A 22,500-nucleotide genomic window follows, 5' to 3' on the forward strand; every position below is an offset into this window, starting at 1 on the left:
CCTTACAAGTTAGTCTCCTGTTGGGTCTGATGTCTGCAAGTCCAGTAGCTCCTATTTATTAGAAACGCCCCGTCCGCCAGCGGGGAGCGGCTTGCCGGAGAGCCGAAAGAACACTTTGCGCATGTCGTGGAAACATTTTTCTGTCAACTCCGAAACGTCCTGTTCTTTCAAGTCAGCGATATCGATTTTTGGAAGAATCTCAACTTTGATGGTTCCTGGAAGTTAAGGTAAAAATACAGAGTGAGAACATTATCTGTGACTATTGGTATGATTTAAAAAAGTGCAAATATCACTGTTATCTGCAGCCTTGCACCACTCTGCTCACCACTTATTCGTCTGCATAGGACGACATTTTCTAAAGCAATTAAGTCTCACATATTGATTAACCACTTTCAGACCGGACCAATTTGCTGGTCAAAGACCAGACCACTTTTTGCGATTCGGCACTGCGTCGCTTTAACTGACAATTGCGTGGTCGTGCGACGTGGCTCCCAAACAAAATTGACGTCCTTTTTTTCCCACCAATAAAGCTTTCTTTTGGTGGTATTTGATCACCTCTGCGGTTTTTATTTTTTGCGCTATAAACAAAAATAGAGCGACAATTTTGAAAAAAACGCATTATTTTTTACTTTTTGTTATAATAAATATCCCCCAAAAATATATAAAAAAACATTTTTTTCCCTCAGTTTAGGCCGATACGTATTCTTCTACATATTTTTGGTAAAAAAAAATCGCAATAAGCGATTATTGATTGGTTTGCGTAAAAGTTATAGCGTTTACAAAATAGGGGATAGTTTTATAGCATTTTTATTAATAATTTTTTATTATTATTTTTTACTAGTAATGGCGGCGATCAGCGATTTTTATTGTGACTGCGACATTGTGGGGGACACATCGGAAATTTTTGACACATTTTTGGGACCATTGTCATTTATACAGTAATTACTGCTATATAAATGCAGTGATTCCTGTGTAAATGACACTGGCAGTGAAGGGGTTAACCGGTGGGTGGCAGTGTAGGGGTTAAGTGTTCCTAGGGGTGTGTTACTAACTGTGGGAGGGTTGGGCTTTCATTTAGTGAACACTGATCTCTGCTCCAATCACATGGAGCAGAGATCAGCGTCACTAGTTGCTAGGCAGAATGGAGAAATGCTGTTTACAACGGCATTTCTTCATTTGGCCGCTCCGTGAGACGATCGTGGGGATGCCCGCAAAGATCGAGTCTGCGGGTCCCGCGACCGGACTCACGGGGTCCTGACCAGCGCGGGAGCGCGCCGCCGGCGGCGCGCTCCCGATGGCAGGGTGGCAAATTTAAAGGGACGTACATGTACGCCCATTTGCCTGCCCGTGCCATTCTGTCGACGTACATCGTCGTGCGCTGGTCGGCAAGTGGTTAAAGACCAATATTTCAGCTGTGTATGGTTGCTGGCAAGCTTATTGGCTTGATGGCTTCTTATATCACTTGAGGACTTCAGTGATGTGGATCTCCATGGGAGTTTGTCAAGTTGAACCGCAAACATGCAGCCTGCATCCCAGATGTGGTCCTTTGCTTGCCTTTATCTGACCTGGGCGGCACAGTGGTGTAGTGGTTAGCACTCTCACCTAGCAGTAAGAATCCCAACCACGACACTACCTGCCTGGAGTTTGCATGTTCTCCCTGTGCCTGCGTGGGTTTCCTCTGGGTACTCCGGTTTCCTCCCACAATCCAAAGACATGCAGGTAGGTTAATTGGCTTCTGTCCAAAACTGGCCCTAGTATATGAATGGGGACCTTGGATTGTGGGCTCCTTGAGGGTAGGGACCGATGTGAGTGTGCAATGTACAGGGATAGGGACAATTGTAGACACTCACTCAGGTTGAACTGGATGGACTGGTGTCTTTATTCAACCTTACTAACTATGAAACTAAACCTCCCACTGATATAAGGCACTACACCTCCCACTGACACCAAAGATGAGACACCATGTCTTTCACTGACACCAACAGTGGGGCATTATACCTCCCACTCACACCAAGGATGGGGCACTACTCCTCCTACTGACCACAGGCGCTATATCATTTTTTTTTTTACTTACCACCAAGCCTGAGACATTGGGATTGATTTACTAAAACTAGTGCAAAATCTGGTTCAGCTGTGCATGGTAGCCAATCAGCATCTAACCTCAGCTTGTTCAGTTAGACCCAGTTTACACTGAGGCGGCACGACCTGCAGCGCGACTGCCTCAGGCGACCGGGATCCGACTTCAGCGGCGACTTGCAAAATGACTTCTGTATAGATGTCAATGCAAGTCGCACAGGAACCTTTTTCTAAGTCGGAGCGACTCCAAATAGAACGGTTCCATTGCACAGAACGGGACGCGACTTGTCAGGCGGCTAAGTCGCCCCTGTGTGAACCGGCTCTTAAGCCTTGACAAAAAAAAAATTAGAAGCGGATTGATTTCTATGCAGATCTGTACCAGATTTTGCACTCTGCACTTTTAGGCAATGGAACTGGCTGCAGATTGCACAGGAACGCTGTGTCCCCATTCTCAGGTTCTCAGGATGAATCGGGGTGGAATCTTAGCCGGAATTCAGCCCTGAAACTGAGCCAAAGACGCACAGCGTTCTGTGCAGTGCGCTCCACAGCTGCTCCGGAGATATGTGAACAGTCTCCATAGAGAGCCGGTCACGTTCTCCTGCTATGTGAATTGGATGTGGAGAAACCCACATTCAATTTGCATAGGTGTGAACCCAGCTTTAATAAATCAGCCCCATTGTTTACTCCAACTGATACCGATGCATTTTCTACTCCCACTGTTCACTGTCCCTAAAGTCTGAAGGACAATTGCCTTCAGACTTGTTCTGAGTTAGTGACTCAGGAGCCAGGGACAGCCCAGCAGGGCCGGTGTCCTATCATATACGGACCCCATCGGATAGTGTCCGCTGTGTACTGCGCATGCGCAGTACACAGCACACACAGATTCCAAAAATAGCCGAGGATGAACGGCGCTGTGAGTCCAGGTTCTAGCCCCACCATCCAAGTGCACATAGAGTAGGAATAGAAAAGAGCCGAGCGCAGCGAGGCCGAGCCCGCAGCGTGGAGAGCAAAGCTCGCCCGCAAGGGGCCCTATAATTTTCCAAACCCTATGTCCACTTTGATGGTGGGGCTACCACTGCCACTCAGGCGCCATTCATCTTCGGAGATTTTCCGAAGCTTCTTCTGCCCCGTACTGCGCATGCGCAGTACGGGGTGGACACTATATGATGGCAGGACACCATCTGCCATAACACCGGGACAAGGGTGGGCAGGAGGAGTGGCTGCCCCTGGCGCAATAGTTTATTGCAGGGGTAGGGGGCACTGTGACCCTAACCCTAAGGGAAAGGGGGGCGCAGTTTGGCATCTTTGCCCTGGGCGCTGGGTGACCTTGTCCCGGCACTGCAGCCCAGCAACTAGTATTTTCAGGAGGAAGTCAGCAGTGGAAGCCTCTGTATTTCTATCAGCAAAGATTTAAAGAAAAAAAGAAAAACAGGCAAGCACATGTGTGCCCATTAGGTGGCAGCAGAGCACACAGCTGTCATCCCCCTCCTCCGGTGTCTCCAAATATTCTGCAGATCTGACCCAATCTACCAATTCTGTATGAAGAATAATTCTCTGCACGTCCCTCCAGAGGCTTAAAGAGCTCCTACATCCCGAGGAAGCCGATAACGCTATTCCCTGTATAAAGTAAAGAGCTGGACAGCAGATGTCACCCATCACGCCGGCTTAAGGCGCCGAGCACAGCTTGTCTGATCTGCAAAGCTGTCTGTGTCTACCTACCACCAGTGAACAGGTTCTTCCTGCGGTCATAGAAGCTGGTAAATGAGGAGTACACCACTGGGATGATAGGAACCTGACAACAGAGAGAGACAGCATACCATTACCATAGACACAATTAACAGTTCTCTAAAGTTATAGAAACAAAAGGAACTCTAGAGGTCTAAATTCCAGACTCCAGACCAGGGAATAATAAATTAAGGAATAAAGAAACAAGCAAAACAATATACTTTGATTTCATTTGCCCGGTAGGTCATGATCTGTTCTTCTTTTATTAGGATTGCACAGTGGATGAATCCCGGGATGTCAGGAGAATCCTCACTGCAGAACAGCATCGTCACCATCCCTCAAGATGTGCAAAAGATCCGATTCTTTTATAAAGAAGGTCCACAAATGCAATTCATTTTTACATTCACACAAGCGTCTAATCTACATTACCTGTCCGTGGGTTCTGTGGCTACCTTCAGTTGATTGGACACAAATTCAAAAAGACGAGCAGTCTTTAAAAAAAAGAATACCTGGGGACAAAATGTCATTTTGAGTGCCATCCAGACCTTTTGCCCTCCTGGTGGGCATACCCCACAAGGGGCTCTTCCGACACAGGGTTCAACCGAATGATGGACCTGTATAGCACCCTGCAGCCAACGCAATTGCACCACATGCCAAGGTGAGAACCCACGCATGATCCAGTGCCCAAAGGAACATTACAGGCTGCACCTTCTTCTGAGTACTTACACTGCTTGCATTTAAAATACCATTTAAGCATGCATCACTGTTTATGGAGCTGTATTATTTTTAGGGCTGAAACAACTAATCAATTATGAAATTAATCGATTAATATTTTCATAATCGATTAATCGGCCAGTAACAGAATGGGGTTAAAGTTAATGAGTCTGATGATAGTTACCAGATTGACCCTTTAATAGTATATCTCTACAAATTCAAATAAAGCTGTACAGACAGCCCCAGCATAACCCCCTTCCATTCCCTCAATTTAGTAGCAAAAAAATAATGTCAATCAAAAGGAACACAGGGAAGGGATCTGTGTCCTGTAATGTTTTTTTTTTTTTAAAGAAAAGGATTTTACAAGCAAGTCAAAAATCCTATTTTCTTAATTGTACAAAACAGACACATGATCTTAGTCTTAGGCCCTGGGATGTCCAAATCAATGCAACTGAGGGGTGAGGTTCGCAGCACACAAAACGCCAACAATGTGAGTGACACCCTGCACAATAGCATTCACCAATGAGTGAAAGACGAGCAGTCTTTAAAAAAAAAAAAAAGAATACCTGGGGACAAAATGTAATTTTTGAGGGTACTTAACCACTTCAATACCGGGGGGGCACTTAAACACCTTCCTGCCCAGACCAATTTTGTGCTTTCAGCGCTGTCGCACTTTGAATGACAATTGCGTGGTCGTGCTACACTGTACCCAAATGACATTTTTATCATTTTTTCCCCCACAAATAGAGCTTTCTTTTGGTGGTATTTGATCACCTCTACGGTTTTTAATTTTTGCTAAACTAATAAAAAAAGACCGAAAATTTTGAATAAAAAGTAAGTTTTCTTCTTCACTGACTGGCACTGATAAGGCGTCACTGATGGGTACTGATGAGGTGGAACCAATGAAGTGGCACTGATGGGCACTGATATGTGGCACTGATAGATGGCACTGATAGGTGGCACTGATGGGCGACACGGATGGACACTGATAGGTGGCACAAATTGGCACTGATAGCTGGCACGGATAGGCAGCGTGAATGGACATGGATAGGCGGCACAGATGGGCATGGATGGGCACTGATAGGTGACATTTTGTTTTGTATTGATGGATGCCAAACAATAATGCATGCCAATCAGTGATTCCCATTGTGGGCACTGATTGGCATCCATTATGGGCACTGACTGGCATCCCTGGTGGTCTAGGGTGGCATACCTGGTGCTGGGCATCCCTGGTGGTCTGGTGGCAACCCTGGTGGTCCAGTGTGGGCATCCTCGGAGGGGCTGTGCTGATAATCGATCAGCACAGACCCCCCCTGTCAGAGGAGCAGCTGATTGGCTCTCCTCTACTCGCGTCTGATAGACCCGAGTGAGGAAAAGCCGATCACCGGCTCTTCCTATTTACACTGTGATCAGCCGTGATTGGACACGACTGATCACGTGGTAAAGAGTCACCATCAGACTGACACCCGCAACAACGATCGCCCCAGGGGCGCGCAGCGGCTCAAAATCCTGAGGACGTCCGGTCAGGATTTTGAAACCACTTTGCAGCTGTCATTTGACTATTGGCGGGCGGCAAGTGGTTAAGACCAAATACTGATCCAGACTCAGCAAGAGGAAAGATGGGATTTATCCCACTGGGTACTTCTTGGTGTGGAATTTCCCAGCTTTGCGCCATGCAAAGTAGGCCTTTCGGGTGTAATGATAGACTTTGTAGGAAGTCGATTTCCTAGCTTTCAGTAGCATATGCGTAGCCATGGTTTGCTAAAATAGGCAATAAAGATGAGCTGGTTACAAACGAGTTTGGCTCCCTCTAGTGTCCTTTTTATGCTATTAAGACTTTGGGTTTCTTTTGCGAGGCAGCGCTACAGAGCATTGCGGGAGATGTCGTTTAATGAGGCAGTGACTCGTGTCTTAACTTAGTTTTGGAACTACTAGACCCACAATGCCAAGTCACAGACTGACAAGCCCAAGTTACTGCACTGCATGCCGGGAGCAGGAATAAAAGGAACAGAGCGGCCATTTTTCGCTCTCTTGGGACACCATTCAATACCTGCCTGCAGTGAGGGGGGGGGGGGGTTGGGCTGTGGCCTGTGAGGCGCGGAGCGGAATCCTCTGGAATGCTCTACCTTAATCTGCCCGGCTATAATACCCATTTTCCTCCCTGACTTTCTTGATGTAAATGTCCAAAGAGTCAGTAAATAGGCATTGCCTTTTAAAAGACATACGCACAAGATTATTCTTACAGCTCTATAGCCCAACACCTGAGCCAACTAATCCTTTGCAAATGTACTGAAAGTAATAACCGCTCACTCCTGCTCTCTGTCCACAAATAACCTTTGGTCCTCTCGGTAGTTAAAGGTTAGATGTTACTGACAAGTGCCATCCAGACCTTTTGCCCTCCTGGTGGGCATACCCCACAAGGGGCTCTTCAGACACAGGGTTCAACCGAAATGATGGACCTGTATAGCACCCTGCAGCCAACGCAATTGCACCACATGCCAAGGTGAGCACCCACGCATGATCCAGTGCCCAAAGCAACATTACAGGCTGCATCTTCTTCTGGGTACTTACACTGCTTGCATTTCAAATACCATTTAAGCATGCATCACTGTTTATGGATCTGTATTATTTTGTGCTCTTTGTATCTGCCTGGAGCTCACTGTCCACAAGAAAAGATGGCGCCCTCCCTGCCAGACGTTCAGGATGAACGAAAAAAGAAAACCGAGGAAGCCGCCTTCACTCCGAATTGCACAGAAAGGATACATCTTTATTTGAAAATGGCAACACGGTGCCATTACCACGGGATGAAGCATCTACCTCTCTTGCGGACTCTCTGCAGAGATGGCAGACTTCATAACAACTGTACATTTAAATCAATAATAAAGACGGCCATAAGCATCAATAAAGGCAACTCTTCATTTCACTTTTGAGAAGCGTCTCTCTGCAAGTTTTGCATTTTTACTTTATTTTTTTTTTTGCTGTGCCATATTTTACATTTCATATGTACTGTATTTCTACAGTACAGTACTACAGCTGCACATCTACTGGTTATTTGTAGGTCAGACAGAGCAGTCGGCATCGGTGCTGAACAGCTGTTAAAGGTGAGCATAATAGCATATTTCATATGTAAGGAATCAGTGTTACATTTTCGTCAATGAAAACGTTTTTGGCAAAGCTTTCGCCAGCGGCATTTTTACAGTGATGAAAACGAAACAAAAAAAAAAGTACAGCACATTTACGTCCACTGACGAAAATCAGATCTGTTTTTGTTAATGAACAAAAAAACGTGACAGAAATGTGAGGCAGGGACGTTTACTCCCGGTTTTCACGGAGCTCTGCCTGCTTTCGCTCCCAGCAAGCAAGCGAGTTGAATTGACTGTGTGCACGTCCGTGACGACTGCCAGAGACCAGAGCACAACTGCGCATTACAGGCAGGCCTCTTGAGTCCCGACAAGAGTGACACTCCCGAGTCCTGACTCAGGAGATGACCACTAGGTGTCTACGTCAAAATAAGAGAGCAGACTGTGACCTCCATCCAGAGCACTGTGCAGCATTACAGGCCACCTTGGACAACCAGCCAGAGCACTGTGCAGCATTATTGGCCTCAACGGACCACCGTCCAGAGCATTGTGCAGCATTACAGGCCTCCTCGGACCACCGTCCAGAGCACTGTGCAGCATTACAGGCCTCCTCGGACCACCGTCTGGAGCACTGTGCAACATTACAGGCCTCCTTGGACCATCGTCCAGAGCACTGTGCAGCATTACAGGCCTCCTTGGACCATCGTCCAAGTCACTGTGCAGCATTACAGGCCTCCTTGGACCATCGTCTGGAGCACTGTGCAACATTACAGGCCTCCTTGGACCATCGTCCAGAGCACTGTGCAGCATTACAGACCTCCTCAGACCACCGTCTAGAGCACTGTGCAGCATTACAGGCCTCCTTGGACCATCGTCCAAGTCACTGTGCAGCATTACAGGCCTCCTCGGACCACCGTCTGGAGCACTGTGCAACATTACAGGCCTCCTTGGACCATCGTCCAGAGCACTGTGCAGCATTACAGACCTCCTCAGACCACCGTCTAGAGCACTGTGCAGCATTACAGGCCTCCTCAGACCACCGTCTAGAGCACTGGGCAGGATTACAGGCCTCCTCAGACCATCCAGAGCGGCTAAATCTGTATCTTCGAGTTGGTTCAAACCTTAATACCATAAATAATAACATGATATTAGATTTTTTTACTCGAGGAGTATATAATGAGTTTGGAAATTCTAAATAATGCATTACAATTATTTTATTCAACAATAAATGTACAGAGATTTTAGTCAACTAAAATACGATGACTAAAATGGGACTAAAACTAAAGACTATGACTAAATCACAGAAGACTAAAACGCAGAAGACTAAAATAAGACTAAAATGGCATTTAAATTTTTAGTCCCAAGACTAGACTTATTAAAACTAAATTAAAATTTGCTGCCAAAATGAACACTGTACAGAATAAGCTAGCCCTCTAGTGCGCATTTTGCATCAGATTGTGCAGCCAGCATTCTTTGTGGACAAGTGCTGAGATTAGTTCAATTCACTGTAAGCTACCTAGAGATAGTGCTCTCAGTAAATCATACTGTAAATCAGGGGTAGGGAACCTTTTTGGCTGAGAGAGCCACGAACGCCACATATTTTAAAATGCAATTCCGTGAGAGCCATATAATATGTTTAAAATTATTTTTTTTTATTTTTTTTTTTAATCGACCAATTTCAATTATAACTGTAATATCCACGTCATCTCCCCCACTGTAATATCCACATCTCCCCTACGATTGCCTGCTTGCTTACCACTACACAGGCAGGCAGATCCACGAGCAGTTGAGGCGGGTGATGATGACGTCAGCGCGCCGCTCACCTAGGCCGCCGCCGGGTGTACCAAGATGGTCGCAGCTCCGGAGCTAGACCAAAGCTGCGCTTTTCCTATGGGCTCAATTCACGGATTTAGAGGTGAGAGCCAGATGCAGCCATCAAAAGAGCCACATCTGGCTCGAGAGCCATAGGTTCCCTACCCCTGCTGTAAATGAACAAATAATAGTATGCAACTGTGGTGGGACTGTATGTCCTACAGTGCAGAGACTGATGTGAATGGCTTTGTATTTTCCTAACAGCATGCAGAATATGCCAGAGATATATAATTAGGTAATAACAATAGGGTGTGACTGAGGTGTAAGCTCCTTTGGTGCAGAGACTGACGTGACTGTCTCAGATGTTTCTGTACAGCACTACAGAATATGTCAGTGACATATAGATCTTTAATAGCGGGACTATGATAGTGACTATGATTAGAGTGCAAGCTCCTATGGTGTATAAGCCGGTGTGAATGGCTTGGTGTTCTTTGTGCGGTGCTGTAGAATATTCTGGCGCTAAATAAATAGATGAAATAAATGTTCTAAAATGGATGAAATACGTTTTCTCAGCAGCAGTCTGAGCTGTTTCAGGCCTTCCTTGTCTTGCCGGAAGGACATGGAATGGGCACAATTGATGAAGGAACATCTGTGTTTTTTGTGCTGGGTATTTTAATATGCAAATTGTTCCCAAGAGCCGGTTCTCTGAATTCTACAAACTAGACATGAAAATTACAAAAATTACCATCCGCGGCATTAAGCTGGATTATTACCTGCGCCTGCAGTGCCAGATGGAACGCTCCTTTCTTGAAAGGAAGTAAGTCGCCAGTGTTGTTCCGAGTCCCCTCAGGATAAATCCAGACCTTCAACTGGAAAGAAAGCTTGTGATGACTGACAGTCCCTGAGATCAGAACTGACCCAGTGAACTTGCCACCGGATCTCCATGCAGCTTCTAATGAGTTGAAAAGTAGATCCCAAATTCAAAGCCATTCCTATCAATGCTGTATTTCAACCTGCTTGTAATAATTTCAGAAATGGATCCTGGGTAAATGAATCTGGTAGTTGATCTTTGGATCTCTGAGCAAACATTAAAGATATTAGATAATATAATGCACTGGAGCCCTTGTCTAGTGAGCCTGACACTGAAACCTAGGACAATATCTTGTTGGCGGGATACTGGATCTCTTAAGCCCCGTACACACCATCAGTTTTTCTGCTGAGTTTTTCCTTCAGATTTACCAAAACCATATAATATGAGGTCAAACCTTAGGAGTTTCAATGTGTATGCAATCAGGCAGGCCCTTCTACTACATGGTTTTGGTAAACCTGAAGGAAAAAAAATCAGCAGAAAATCTGATAGTGTGTATGGGGCATTAGCCCTTGTACACACGGTCGGAGATTCCGTCGGAATGTTTCCTATCGGACCGTTTTGTCGGATATTCCGACTGTGTTTGGTCTGCATCGGAATATCCGACGGACCAATTTTTCCAACTTGCCGGTAAAATTTTCCGACAACATGCTCCGATCGGACATACTCCGATCATGTGTAGCCTACTCCGAGGGACAAAGTGCCACGCATGCTCAGATCAAATTCCTAGACCAAAGCTATTGGCTACTAACCTGAATGTAGACCCATTGTAACGAAATAACGTCATCACATTATGTACAATCATACATCATACAATGTATGGATTTTCCGACAACTGAGTCCGACCGTGTGTATGCAACATCACTTCCGGACCTCTTCCAGAATTAAACCCGTCGGAATTACTCCGACGGATTTGGTTGTCGGAATCTCCGACCGTGTGTACAAGGGCTAAGCCCTTGTACACATGGTCAGACATTCCAACGGAAAATGTCCGATCGGACCGGGTTGTCAGATAATCCGACTGTGTGTGGGCTCCATTGGACTGTTTCCATCGGAATATCCGACCGACAAAGTTTAAGCCCTTGTACACACGGTTGGACATTCCGACAACCAAATCCGCTGGATTTTGTCCGACACTGTTGCATACACACGGTCGGACAAAGTTGTCGGAAAATCCGATTGTACATAACGTGATGACGTTATTTCGTTACGACGGGACTACGTTCAGGCTAGTAGCCAATAGCTTTGGTCTAGGAATTTGATCTGAGCATGCGTGGCACTTTGTCCGTCGGAGTAGGCTACACATGATCAGAGTATGTCCGATCAGAGCATTTTGTCTGAAAATTTTACGGACAAGTTGGAAAACTTGGTCCGTCGGATACTCCGATGGAAACAGCCAGATGAAGACCACACACAGTCGGATTATCTGACAAAACGGTCCAATAGGACACATTCCGTCGGAATCTCCGACCGTGTGTACAAGGGCTTAGAGCTGGGCTGTAAAATTTTCCGACAACATGATCCGATCGGACTTTGTCTGATCGTTTGTAGAGAATTCCGATCGGACAAAGTGCCACGCATGCTCAGATCAAATTCCTAGACCAAAGCTATTGGCTACTAGCCTGAACGTAGTCCCGTCGTAACAAAATAACGTCATCACTTTCCGACAACTTTGTCCGACCGTGTGTATGCAACACCAGTTTCGGACAAAATCCGATGGATTTGGTTGTCGGAATGTCCGACCGTGTGTACAAGGGCTTAGTGTTTAAAACCAATTGGCTCCAAATTTCAAAATGTTCTTAAAGTTCTGTTTTGGATCCAATTTCCTTAGGCTTAAACTACTAGATACAGAAGTCAGCTCTTATGGATTTGACTTTGAGATCAGAAACCTACTGCTCAGTACTAGATCTCCAAGCTGGTCTTCATAATCTAGAACTAGACCCCCATGCTATTTTTATGAAGCTTAAACTATATTTCTAAGCCCGATTTTGTCAGCCAAATTCTGGATGCCTCAGTCATGACTTATAAGCTTCAAACTTGACCAAACTGCCAAAAAACAGGATATCATGCTTCTGGGTCAGAAGTATTGGGTTTTAGCTCCTTAGCATGATATCCTGTTTTTGGCAGTTGGGTCAAGTTTGAAGCTTATAAATCATGACTGAGGCATCCAGAATTTGGCTGACAATATTATATATATATGGGGTCCAGTAGGGGGTCTCTGAGTCATTTCTGGTGGGGTTAGCACTAGATCCCCGACTTGGTTTTTCTTATCATTGCTTTAGATACCTAAGTCAGCACAGGTGAGGTCAACACCAAATCCTTGACCTAGGTGTAGCAATCCCAACAGAGATTTGAGGGAAACCAAAACACCCGAGTCCCAAGCTAAATGCCCTTTTCAAGTCAATAAACAGGTTCACTTTTAATACCGTGGAGCTAGTATGAAACCCTGGAAAACGGTAGCTTCCATTCGATGCTCCTTACGTAGAAAGACCTATTACCTTAGAGCAGGGGCCCTCTAAGCCCTTGTACACACGGTCGGAGATTCCGACAACAAAATCCGTCGGAGTAATTCCGACGGATTAATTCTGGAAGAGGTCCGGAAGTGATGTTGCATACACACGGTCGGACTAAATTGTCGGAAAATCCGATTGTACATAACGTGATGACGTTATTTCGTTACGACGGGACTACGTTCAGGCTAGTAGCCAATAGCTTTGGTCTAGGAATTTGATCTGAGCATGCGTGGCACTTTGTCCACCGGAGTAGGCTACACATGATCGGAGTATGTCCGATAGGAGCATTTTGTCGGAAAATTTTACCGGCAAGTTGGAAAACTTGGTCCGTCGGATATTCCGACGGAAACAGTCCGATGGAGACCACACACAGTCGGATTATCCGACAACACGGTCCGATAGGACACATTCCGTCAGAATCTCCGATCGTGTGTACAAGGGCTAACACTGTTTTTCAATAAAGTTACAATCATCAGAAAAGGAGCCCCAAAAAAATTAGTTCTAATACATTCTCTCCAGAATGTAGTAATAAAATTTGTACTTTACATTTAAGTAACCAATATAATAGTATTATGGTTTTCAGATTAATAAGATTTGTGTAGTAGTAGGAGATCCCAAAACATAATGCTGAACTAAAAGGGCCCATTTACATTTTAGCATCGCAGCAGGTGCATTGTGGTGTACTACAGATGCATTGCCCGCTAGTTTACTAGTTGCCATTCGAAGGTGCATTCAACTACGTGTTACTTTAAGCCCTTGTACACGCGGTCGGACATTCCGACAACAAAATCCGTTGGATTTTTGTCCAACGGATTTTGTCCGAAACTGGTGTTGCATACACACGGTCAGACAAAGTTGTCGGAAAATCTTATCGTTGGTAACGTGATGACGTTATTTCGTTACGACGGGACTACGTTCAGGCTAGTAGCCAATAGCTTTGGTCTAGGAATTTGATCTGAGCATGCGTGGCACTTTGTCCGATCGTAATTCTCTACAAAACGATCGGATGAAGTCCGATCGGATCATGTTGTCGGAAAATTTTATAGCTCAGCTCTAAAAAACGTTGTCGGTCGGATATTCCGACGGAAACAGTCCGATGGAGCCCACACACGGTCGGATTATCCGACAACACGGTCCGATCGGACATTTTCCGTCGGAATGTCTGACCGTGTGTACAAGGGCTTACAGATGAGTGTGAACGGCCTCTGAAGATAACTCTTTAATTGACCCTTGCCATTTTTTTTTACTATCTCACCAATACTCATTAATAATGGAACCATCGTGACCAACAATAATTTTTATTCCTTCTCAGTGCTCAAAAGCGACACTGAATCTCAGCCGAAAAGGCAAATAAATCACACTTTCATATTTCCTTGACATAATCCGCTGCAATAAATGTGCTTTCCAAATTCATTTGCCTTTCCATAACACAAATCATAAGTATATTTAACAAGCACTGTCATACTCAGCGGCCCATTATTAATAAGTGTAATAATTCACCATTCTCTGTGGACCCTCGACCTGCTGTACCAGGTCTGAGAGCCACTAAGTCAGCATTTTCTAGGAGATGCTCAGCTTACTAGACCCTCCGCCGAGATTTTGCCACTACTTACATTGTCATCTGCCATAGCATGTGCCACTAACGCCATGATAGACTTGGCATCGCTTGTGCGTTTCCGGTTGATGTAGATGACACCCCCAAGATAGGTGATGAGCCCCACAGAACCGGCAAACATCAATTCTTTCTTGGCGATCTGCACGCATCGATCGGGTAGGATCTCCATCAGACCTAGTAAAGGAAATAAAAAATAAAAATAAATAGGTTTCAACAGAAATTATTTAAGCGGGTATGTTTAAATATTTTTAAAGCGTAAACTTGTATCTGTATCCCCACATGGGTGGTTTCCTTGCATTTCTTGTCCCAGAAAGAGAGAAGAACATGTTTAATCCCCTCTTAGCTGCCACCATAAAAGGTCTCAACTCTATTTTTAACCACTTCAGCTCCGGACCAATAAATACCTTAAGGACCAGAGGTCTTTTTGCAATTTCGCACTGCGCTGCTTTAACTGGTAATTGCGCGGTCATGCAATATTGCACCCAAACGAAATTTGCGTCCTTTTCTTCCCACAAATAGAGCTTTCTTTTGATGGTATTTGATTGCCTCTGCGATTTTTTTTTTTGCGATATAAATGGAAAAAGAGCGAAAATTTCGAAAAAAAAAGATATTTTCTTCTTTTTGTTATAAGAAAAATCGAATAAACTAAATTTTAGTCATACATTGAGGGCAAAATTTATTCAGCCACATGTCTTTAGTAAAAAAAATGTCAATAAGCGTATATTTTTTGGTTTGCGCAAAAGTTATAGCGTCTACAAACTAGAGTACATTTTCTGGAATTTACACAGCTTTTAATTTATGACTGCCGATCTCATTTCTTGAGGTGCTAAAATGGCAGGGCAGTACAAATCCCCCCCAAATGACCCCATTTTGGAAAGTAGACACCCCAAGGAAATTGCTGATGGGTATGTTGAGCCCATTGAATATTTTTTTTTTTTGTCCTAAGGGATTGAATAATGACAAAAAAAATAAAAAAAATTTTTTTTTACAAAAAGTTGTCACTAAATGATATATTGCTCACACATGCCATGGTTATATGTGGAATTGCACCCCAAAATATATTCCGCTACTTCTCCCGAGTATGGGGATACCACATGTGTGGGACTTTTTGGGAGTCTAGTCGCGCACGGCACCCCGAAAACCAATCACCACCTTCAGGATTTCTAAGGGTGCAAATTTTTGATTTAACTCCTCACTACCTATCACAGTTTCGAAGTCCATAAAATGCCAAAATAGCACAAAACCCCCCCAAATGACCCCATTTTGGAAAGTAGACACCCCAAGCTATTTACTGAGAGGCATGTTGAGTCCATGGAATATTTTATATTTTGCCAAAAGTTGCGGGAATATTACAAACTTTTTTTTTTTTGCACAAAGTTGTCACTAAATGATATATTGCTCACACATGCTATGGGCAGAAGTCAAATTACACCCCAAAATAAATTCTGCTGCTTCTCCCGAGTACGGGGATACCACATGTGGGGGACTTTTTGGGAGCCTAGCCACGTACGGGACCCCGAAAACCAAGCACTGCCTTCCGGATTTGAATATAAAATGCTACCAAAAAACCTGTTAGCGATGGCAGGGATCAGGCCTGACTCTGCAATCGCTGCAGTTATGTGTTTAGTGTTTTGTAAGTGACAGTGATCGATCGATACTGCACTTGGGTGGGCTGGGCAGAGGGGCAAAACGCAGGTGCCAGCAGGTATTTGGGCTGATCCCGCTAACAATGCGTTTTTTTGGAACCCTAAACTGCTGGGGACGCTAGTATAGATCTGATCAGATCAGATATTGATCTGTTCAGATTCTATACCACTACGGGAGGTGTATGCTTTGCGTGTGGGTGTTAGCGGTACTGGCACTAACCTAGCGCTGCCTGGGGCGCCGCAGACCCTGACCCTAAAACCTAATTGATATCACCCGCCGGGTGATCAGGGGGTTAAACCTTTATTGGGTAATAAATGGTAGGTGCCCTGATGCTATAAAAAACAAACTAACCAGAGTCACCCGTAACACTTATACGGTGATCAGTGGTGAAAGGGTTAACTAGGAGCAATCAGGGGGTTCAAATTTTTATTAGGTAGTATATGGGGGTCCCTGGCGCTATATAAAAACCTGACGGGGAACCTAAATAACTAACTGGCTAACCAGCGTCACCAGTGACACTTATACTGTGATCGCTGGTGAAAGGGGGTGAAAGGGTTAACTAGCAGCAATCAGGGGGTTAAAACCATTATTGGGTAGTATATCGGGGTACCTAGCGCTATAAAAACCTGGCGGTGAACCTAAAAAAATAACTAGCTACCTAGCGACACTAGCGACACTGATGCAGCGTTCAGAAAAATTATCGCTTAGTGACACTGGCAAAAGGGGGTGAAAGGGTTAACTAGCGGAAATCAGGGGGTTAAAACCATTATTGGGTAGTATATCGGGGTACCTAGCGCTATAAAAACCTGGCGGTGAACCTAAAAAAATAACTAGCTACCTAGCGACTGTAGCGACACTAATGCAGCGATCAGAAAAACGATCGCTTAGTGACACTGGCAAAAGGGGGTGAAAGGGTTAACTAGCGGCAATCAGGGGGTTAAACCCATTATTGGGTAGTATATCGGGGTACCTAGCGATATAAAAACCTGGCGGTGAACCTAAAAAAATAACTAGCTACCTAGCGACACATGCAGCGATCAGAAAAATGATCGCTTAGTGACACTGGCAAAAGGGGGTGAAAGGGTTAACTCTAGGGGCAATCAGGGGGTTAAATCTTTATTGGGGGGTGATAGGGGGCTACCCTGGACCTAACACTAACTGTCCTGACAGTTTTTACTGTCACAACTGACACTGAATGCATTGATCAGTAAAGAAATGATCAATGCAATCAGTGACACTGTGACTGGGGGGGGAGGGGGGGCGATCGGGGGGGGGATCGGGGGGGGGGTTTGTGTGCCTGTGTGTACCTACATGTCAGTGTAGTGTTGGTGCACACTTACTTTTACTCTTCTCCTCGTAGTCCGGTCAAAAAGACCGCCCCGAGGAGAATGACATCACTTCCTCCTTCCTGTGTAAACAATACACAGGGGAGGAAGCTTCTCATTGGCCAGGAGCGATCCAGAGGGGGTGGCCGAAAACCAACGGCCATCCCCTCATCACGGAGCGCTCCTGGACCGAATCGGACCGCCGTAACCAGCGGGAGGGGGTCCGATCGGACCCCCCACCCGCTGGAAGGCAATCACGTAGATGTACGTGATTCTGCCTGCCTGTGCCATTGTGCTGACGTACATTGGCAATACGGCGGTCCTGAAGTGGTTAAAGTGACACTCTACTGACGCAGCAGCTGGGAAGAGCCACAGCAGGAAGACGCAACCATCCAGCCCACTCGGAAGTGTCGGATGTGGAGGATTCTAGTGACTAGGGCTGCAACTAACCATTATTTTCATAATCGATTAGTTGGCCGATTATTGTTTCGATTAATCGGATAATAACCTTAAAAAAAAAAAAAAGTGTGGTGTATAATTTAGTTAATATGTAAAGTTAAAAAAAAGACAATTTATTCTTAAATATCTCAATGCAGTAGTAAATATAAATAACCAACTATATGGTTAGGGAGCAAAATATCTAATCCACTCTGAGAATAACAGACAGAAGAGATATACTGTATATATTAGAGGGGATATATACTGTATATACTCTTAGAGGAGAGATATATTGTATATACCAGTACTATTAGAAGATATATACTGTATATACTATTAGAGGAGAGATATACTGTATATACTATTAGAAGAGAGATATACTGTATATACTATTAGAGGAGAGATATACTGTATATACTATTAGAAGAGAGATATACTGTATATACTATTAGAGGAGAGATATACTGTATATACTATTAGAGGAGAGATATGCTGTATATACTATTTGAGGAATGATATACTGTATATACTATTTGAGGAATGATATACTGTATATACTATTAGAGGAGATATAGTGTATATACTATTAGAGGATATATAGTGTATATACTATTAGAGGATATATAGTGTATATACTATTAGAGAAGAGATATACTATTAAAGGGTCAATCTAGTAAATATCATCAGACTCATTAAATTTAACCCCATTTTGTTACTGGCCGATTAATCGATTATGAAAATAGTAATCGATTCATTTCATAATCGATTAGTTGTTTCAGCCCTACTAGTGACCCCCTCCAACTCTCCAGGAGATCAAAAACTGGATGTGGTAATGGCAAATATTATTTATGAATTTTACCTTTTTTTCACTATAATGACGGTGTGTTTCTATGGCAGGTCACAGCATGGGCTCCCCGGAGCTTGAAAAAGTATACAGCGGGGTGAATAATTTAAGCACGGATACCACGCAAAACAGATATTTCTTTGATATGGGATTGCTGACAGGCTGAATCATGCTGTTTTTTTTTTTTTATATCTCCTAAGCAAGCATAGAGTATGCAATTTTCTTTCCTTCAACCATAGGACGAAGGAAAGAAAATTGCTCGATTTCCCCAATCAACAATGTTAGTGCTTATGGGGGAATCCCTCCCACTGCGCTATTGTATTCTGACAGCGGTAGGTTTCCCTGCCGTCAGAATGCAATGATCACTGCTGGCAGCTAATCGCACAAGAAAAACCTGACAGGCTGGTTGTACATAAGTCAATCGATAAATCAACTTCAGTACAATCAGTCTGCCCATTATTGGATTAAAATGTGTCCGGTTCCTGCTGAACTGGACAGATTTAGATCTGTCTATGGCCAGCCTTAGTGTAGCAAACCTACTTGACCGTTTTTCTTAGTGGTGGCTCATCTGTCTGGCATAGACCTTAAAAAGAAATGTCTTCAGAGAAAATGCTAATCCCAGATGTCAAAGTATCACTTTTCTAAAAGAAAACCTGTAATGCTGGAAAAAACGAAATTCTACAGGGAACACGGGTAACACAGGAAGGCATTGATTGTAGGGTGAGTGGAAGTCATGTCTTTCATACCAATTAAATATGGTTTGCCTATATGGGTTAATCCCGCGTACACGCGATCGAATTGTCCGGCGGACTTGGTCCGGCGAACACTCCGCCGGACTTTATAACGAATGGACTTGGCCACACACGGACACTCCGAAAATCTGGCTATTTCTAGCGTGATGACGTACAGCACGTACGACGGGACTAGAAAAAAAGAAGTTCAATAACCAGTAGCCAATAACTTCCTTCTCGTACTTGCTTCTGAGCATGCGTCATTCTTAGTCCGCAGGACTAGCGCACTGATGAACGGATTGTCCGCTGAAAGCCAAGTCCGGCAGACAAATTTTGAGTCAAAACTACTTTCTAAGTCCGCCGGACTTTCCGATGAAAAAGTCCGCTGGAGCCCACACACGATCGAATTGTTTGGCGCACTGTGGTCCGGCGGACAATTCGATCGTGTGTACGTGGCATAAGCCTCACTTTTATTGATAAGCTTCAATCCTTTACATATGATTATAATATAGGGGTTTAACTGTGATGTCACACTCACTTTGTGAGATACTAAATGGCAACTGAGCCTGACACACCTTTCTTCTTTGCCTTTGTAGCATCATTGCTGTAGTTGGCCAGCAGCAAAGAGGCACATGAGACACTCGAGTTAAGCACGAGTTATATTTATTCATGTTTGCCACATGCATAATCAATCATGAGTAAATGCAACACCTCTAGGTATTTATCACATCTCACAGAAATACCAGTACACCATCTGACAATGCAGTCATTTGCTTTACTGTCCAGAAGAGTGGAGCCACCTTTGTTCAGGCATCATTCTGGGTTAGAAACTGTAAAGGGGGATGATTTTCTAGCCCCTAATGCTACTTAATCATTTAGGGCTATGGCACACCGAATGGCTTCTCTTCTCCTCTCTCCTTTGGGTCCGGTACCCCATCTCCTTTACCTATTCTTCAATGCTCTTGCAATATTTAAGCTTTCCTGTGTATCATGTTACTGCATTGTTTTGATATCATGCTTTACGTTTTTTATTTTTTTTTAGTGTTACATGTTTCGCATGGGCTGGCCCGCTTATGTTTCCTGTTGTGGCTTAGAAGTGGGCCAATTGCTATTTTCACTATGTGAGGGGTAATGGTCAGCTACTCTAAGCTTTGGTCACCTGTACAATGTTATATTGCACTGATTTCTGGTACTTTAGGTATATTTTTTCTGGATTTGTTTTTTTTCCTATTTCTGCATTTCTCTGTATCATTTGAAAAAATGTTATTTAAATAAACAGTTTTATATATATATTTATTTTTATGGAGCGGTGTGCTGGAAGGATGCTTAAAAAAAGTCCTGCAAGCAGCATCTTTGAGGCACTTTAGGAGCGGTGTATACATTGAAATCAATGGGCAGCGCCGATAAAGCGCCGCCTTGCTGGCGCTTTTAACCTTTTTTCGACAGTAAAGTGCCGCTAAAAATAGTGCCGCTTTACCACCGACGCCCCAGCACCTCAGTGTCAATGTGCCCTTAATAACATCCTAGTCTAAGCCCTTGTACACACGGTCGGAGAATCCGTCGGAATGTGTCCTATCGGACCGTGTCGTCGGATAATCCAACTGTGTGTGGTCTGCATCGGACTGATGTGAGTACCGATCAGAAGAATTTTGATTGATCAAAAAAATTAACGATTAATCAAGGAAATCATCTTTCATTTTCCCAGCCCTAATATATATATATATATATATATATATATATAATTAGAAATATTAGGGCTGTTACTGATTAAAATATTCGTGTTTTGATTAATCGTTTTTTTTTTTTTTTTTAATTGAGTAATTTCAAATATATATTATATATATATATATATATATATATATATATATATATATATATAATAAATGGAACTGCAAAGGGGAATGGATGAAGACATGCTTCCTTCAACTTTTGGCAGACTGACAACAACAAAAAATTTTTGTAAATTCACGTAAAAAGCAATGCTTAGAAATCTTTTAACTCAGAAAAACCTGTGGATTTACATTAAGTTTCTATTCTGAAAGACGGGAATCTGATGCAGGTTAAGATTATTTGGGTAAATAAACTTTGAGTATATCAGATTATATATTCTAATCCAAACATGTACATATTTTGGGACACAACCGCCATAAATGGTACATGGTACCCAGTAAGCTGCTTAGCCTATTGCACATACACTATATTATCAAAAGTATTGGGATGCCTACCTTCACACGCATATGAACTTTAGGCTACTTTCACACTGAGGCACTTTACAGGGGCTATAACGCTAAAACTAGCGCCTCTCCTGTCACTCCAGTGTGAAAGCCCGAGGCCTTTCACTATGGAGCGGTGTGCTGGCAGGATGCTTAAAAAAAGTCCTGCAAGCAGCATCTTTGAGGCGCTTTAGGAGCGGTGTATACATTGAAATCAATGGGCAGCACCGATAAAGCGCAGCCTTGCTGGCGCTTTTAACCTTTTTTCGACAGTAAAGTGCCGCTAAAAATAGTGCCGCTTTACCACCGACGCCCCAGCACCTCAGTGTGAATGTGCCCTTAATAACATCCTAGTCTAAGCCCTTGTACACACGGTCGGGAGAATTCATTGGAATGTGTCCTATCGGACCGCGTCGTCGGATAATCCGACTGTGTGTGGTATGCATCGGATTGATTCCGTCTGAATATCCGTCCGACCCAATTTTCCAACATGTTGGAACCAACTGGTTCGATCGGACATACTCCGATCATGTGTAGCGAATTTTGATCGGACCAACTGCCACGCATGCTCAGATAAAATTCCTACATCAAAGCTATTGGCTACTAGCCTGAATGTAGTCCCATCGTAACGAAATAACGTCATCACGTTCTGAAAGATCTGATTTTTCGACAACTTAGTCCGACCGTGTGTATGCAACAGTTTCGGACAAAATCCGACGGGCAGAATCCGATGGATTTGGTTGTCGAAATCTCCGACCGTGTGTACAGGGGCTTAGTCTGTAGGGTTGAATATTGAGTTGGCTCACCCTTTGCAGCTATAAACAGCTTCAACTCTTCTGGGAAGAATGGTCAAACATTCCCATAGACATGCTCCTAAACCTTGTGGACAGCCTTCCCAG

At 43.9% G+C, this 22,500-nt stretch overlaps 1 protein-coding gene across 1 annotated transcript in view; it reads right to left on the minus strand.

Annotated features, from left to right (window-relative positions):
- The window catches only part of AGPAT2 (1-acylglycerol-3-phosphate O-acyltransferase 2), a 112,951-nt gene that overhangs the window by 280 nt on the left and 90,171 nt on the right, over positions 1 to 22,500 (minus strand). The window contains exons 3-6 of the mRNA XM_077468288.1: positions 14,402 to 14,577; positions 10,181 to 10,276; positions 3,796 to 3,868; positions 1 to 215 (exon numbers count right to left, since the gene is read on the minus strand). The exon at positions 1 to 215 is cut by the window's left edge and continues 280 nt beyond it. Of these exons, the coding sequence (XP_077324414.1) occupies positions 52 to 215; positions 3,796 to 3,868; positions 10,181 to 10,276; positions 14,402 to 14,577 (509 nt within the window). The 3' untranslated portion in view covers positions 1 to 51. The remainder of the gene's footprint in view (positions 216 to 3,795; positions 3,869 to 10,180; positions 10,277 to 14,401; positions 14,578 to 22,500) is intronic.

Source organism: Lithobates pipiens, unplaced genomic scaffold (assembly GCF_037356315.1).
Source record: "Lithobates pipiens isolate NorthernLeopardFrog02 unplaced genomic scaffold, aLitPip1_a1.2 Scaffold_11, whole genome shotgun sequence".
NCBI classification, from domain to species: Eukaryota; Metazoa; Chordata; class Amphibia; order Anura; family Ranidae; genus Lithobates; species Lithobates pipiens.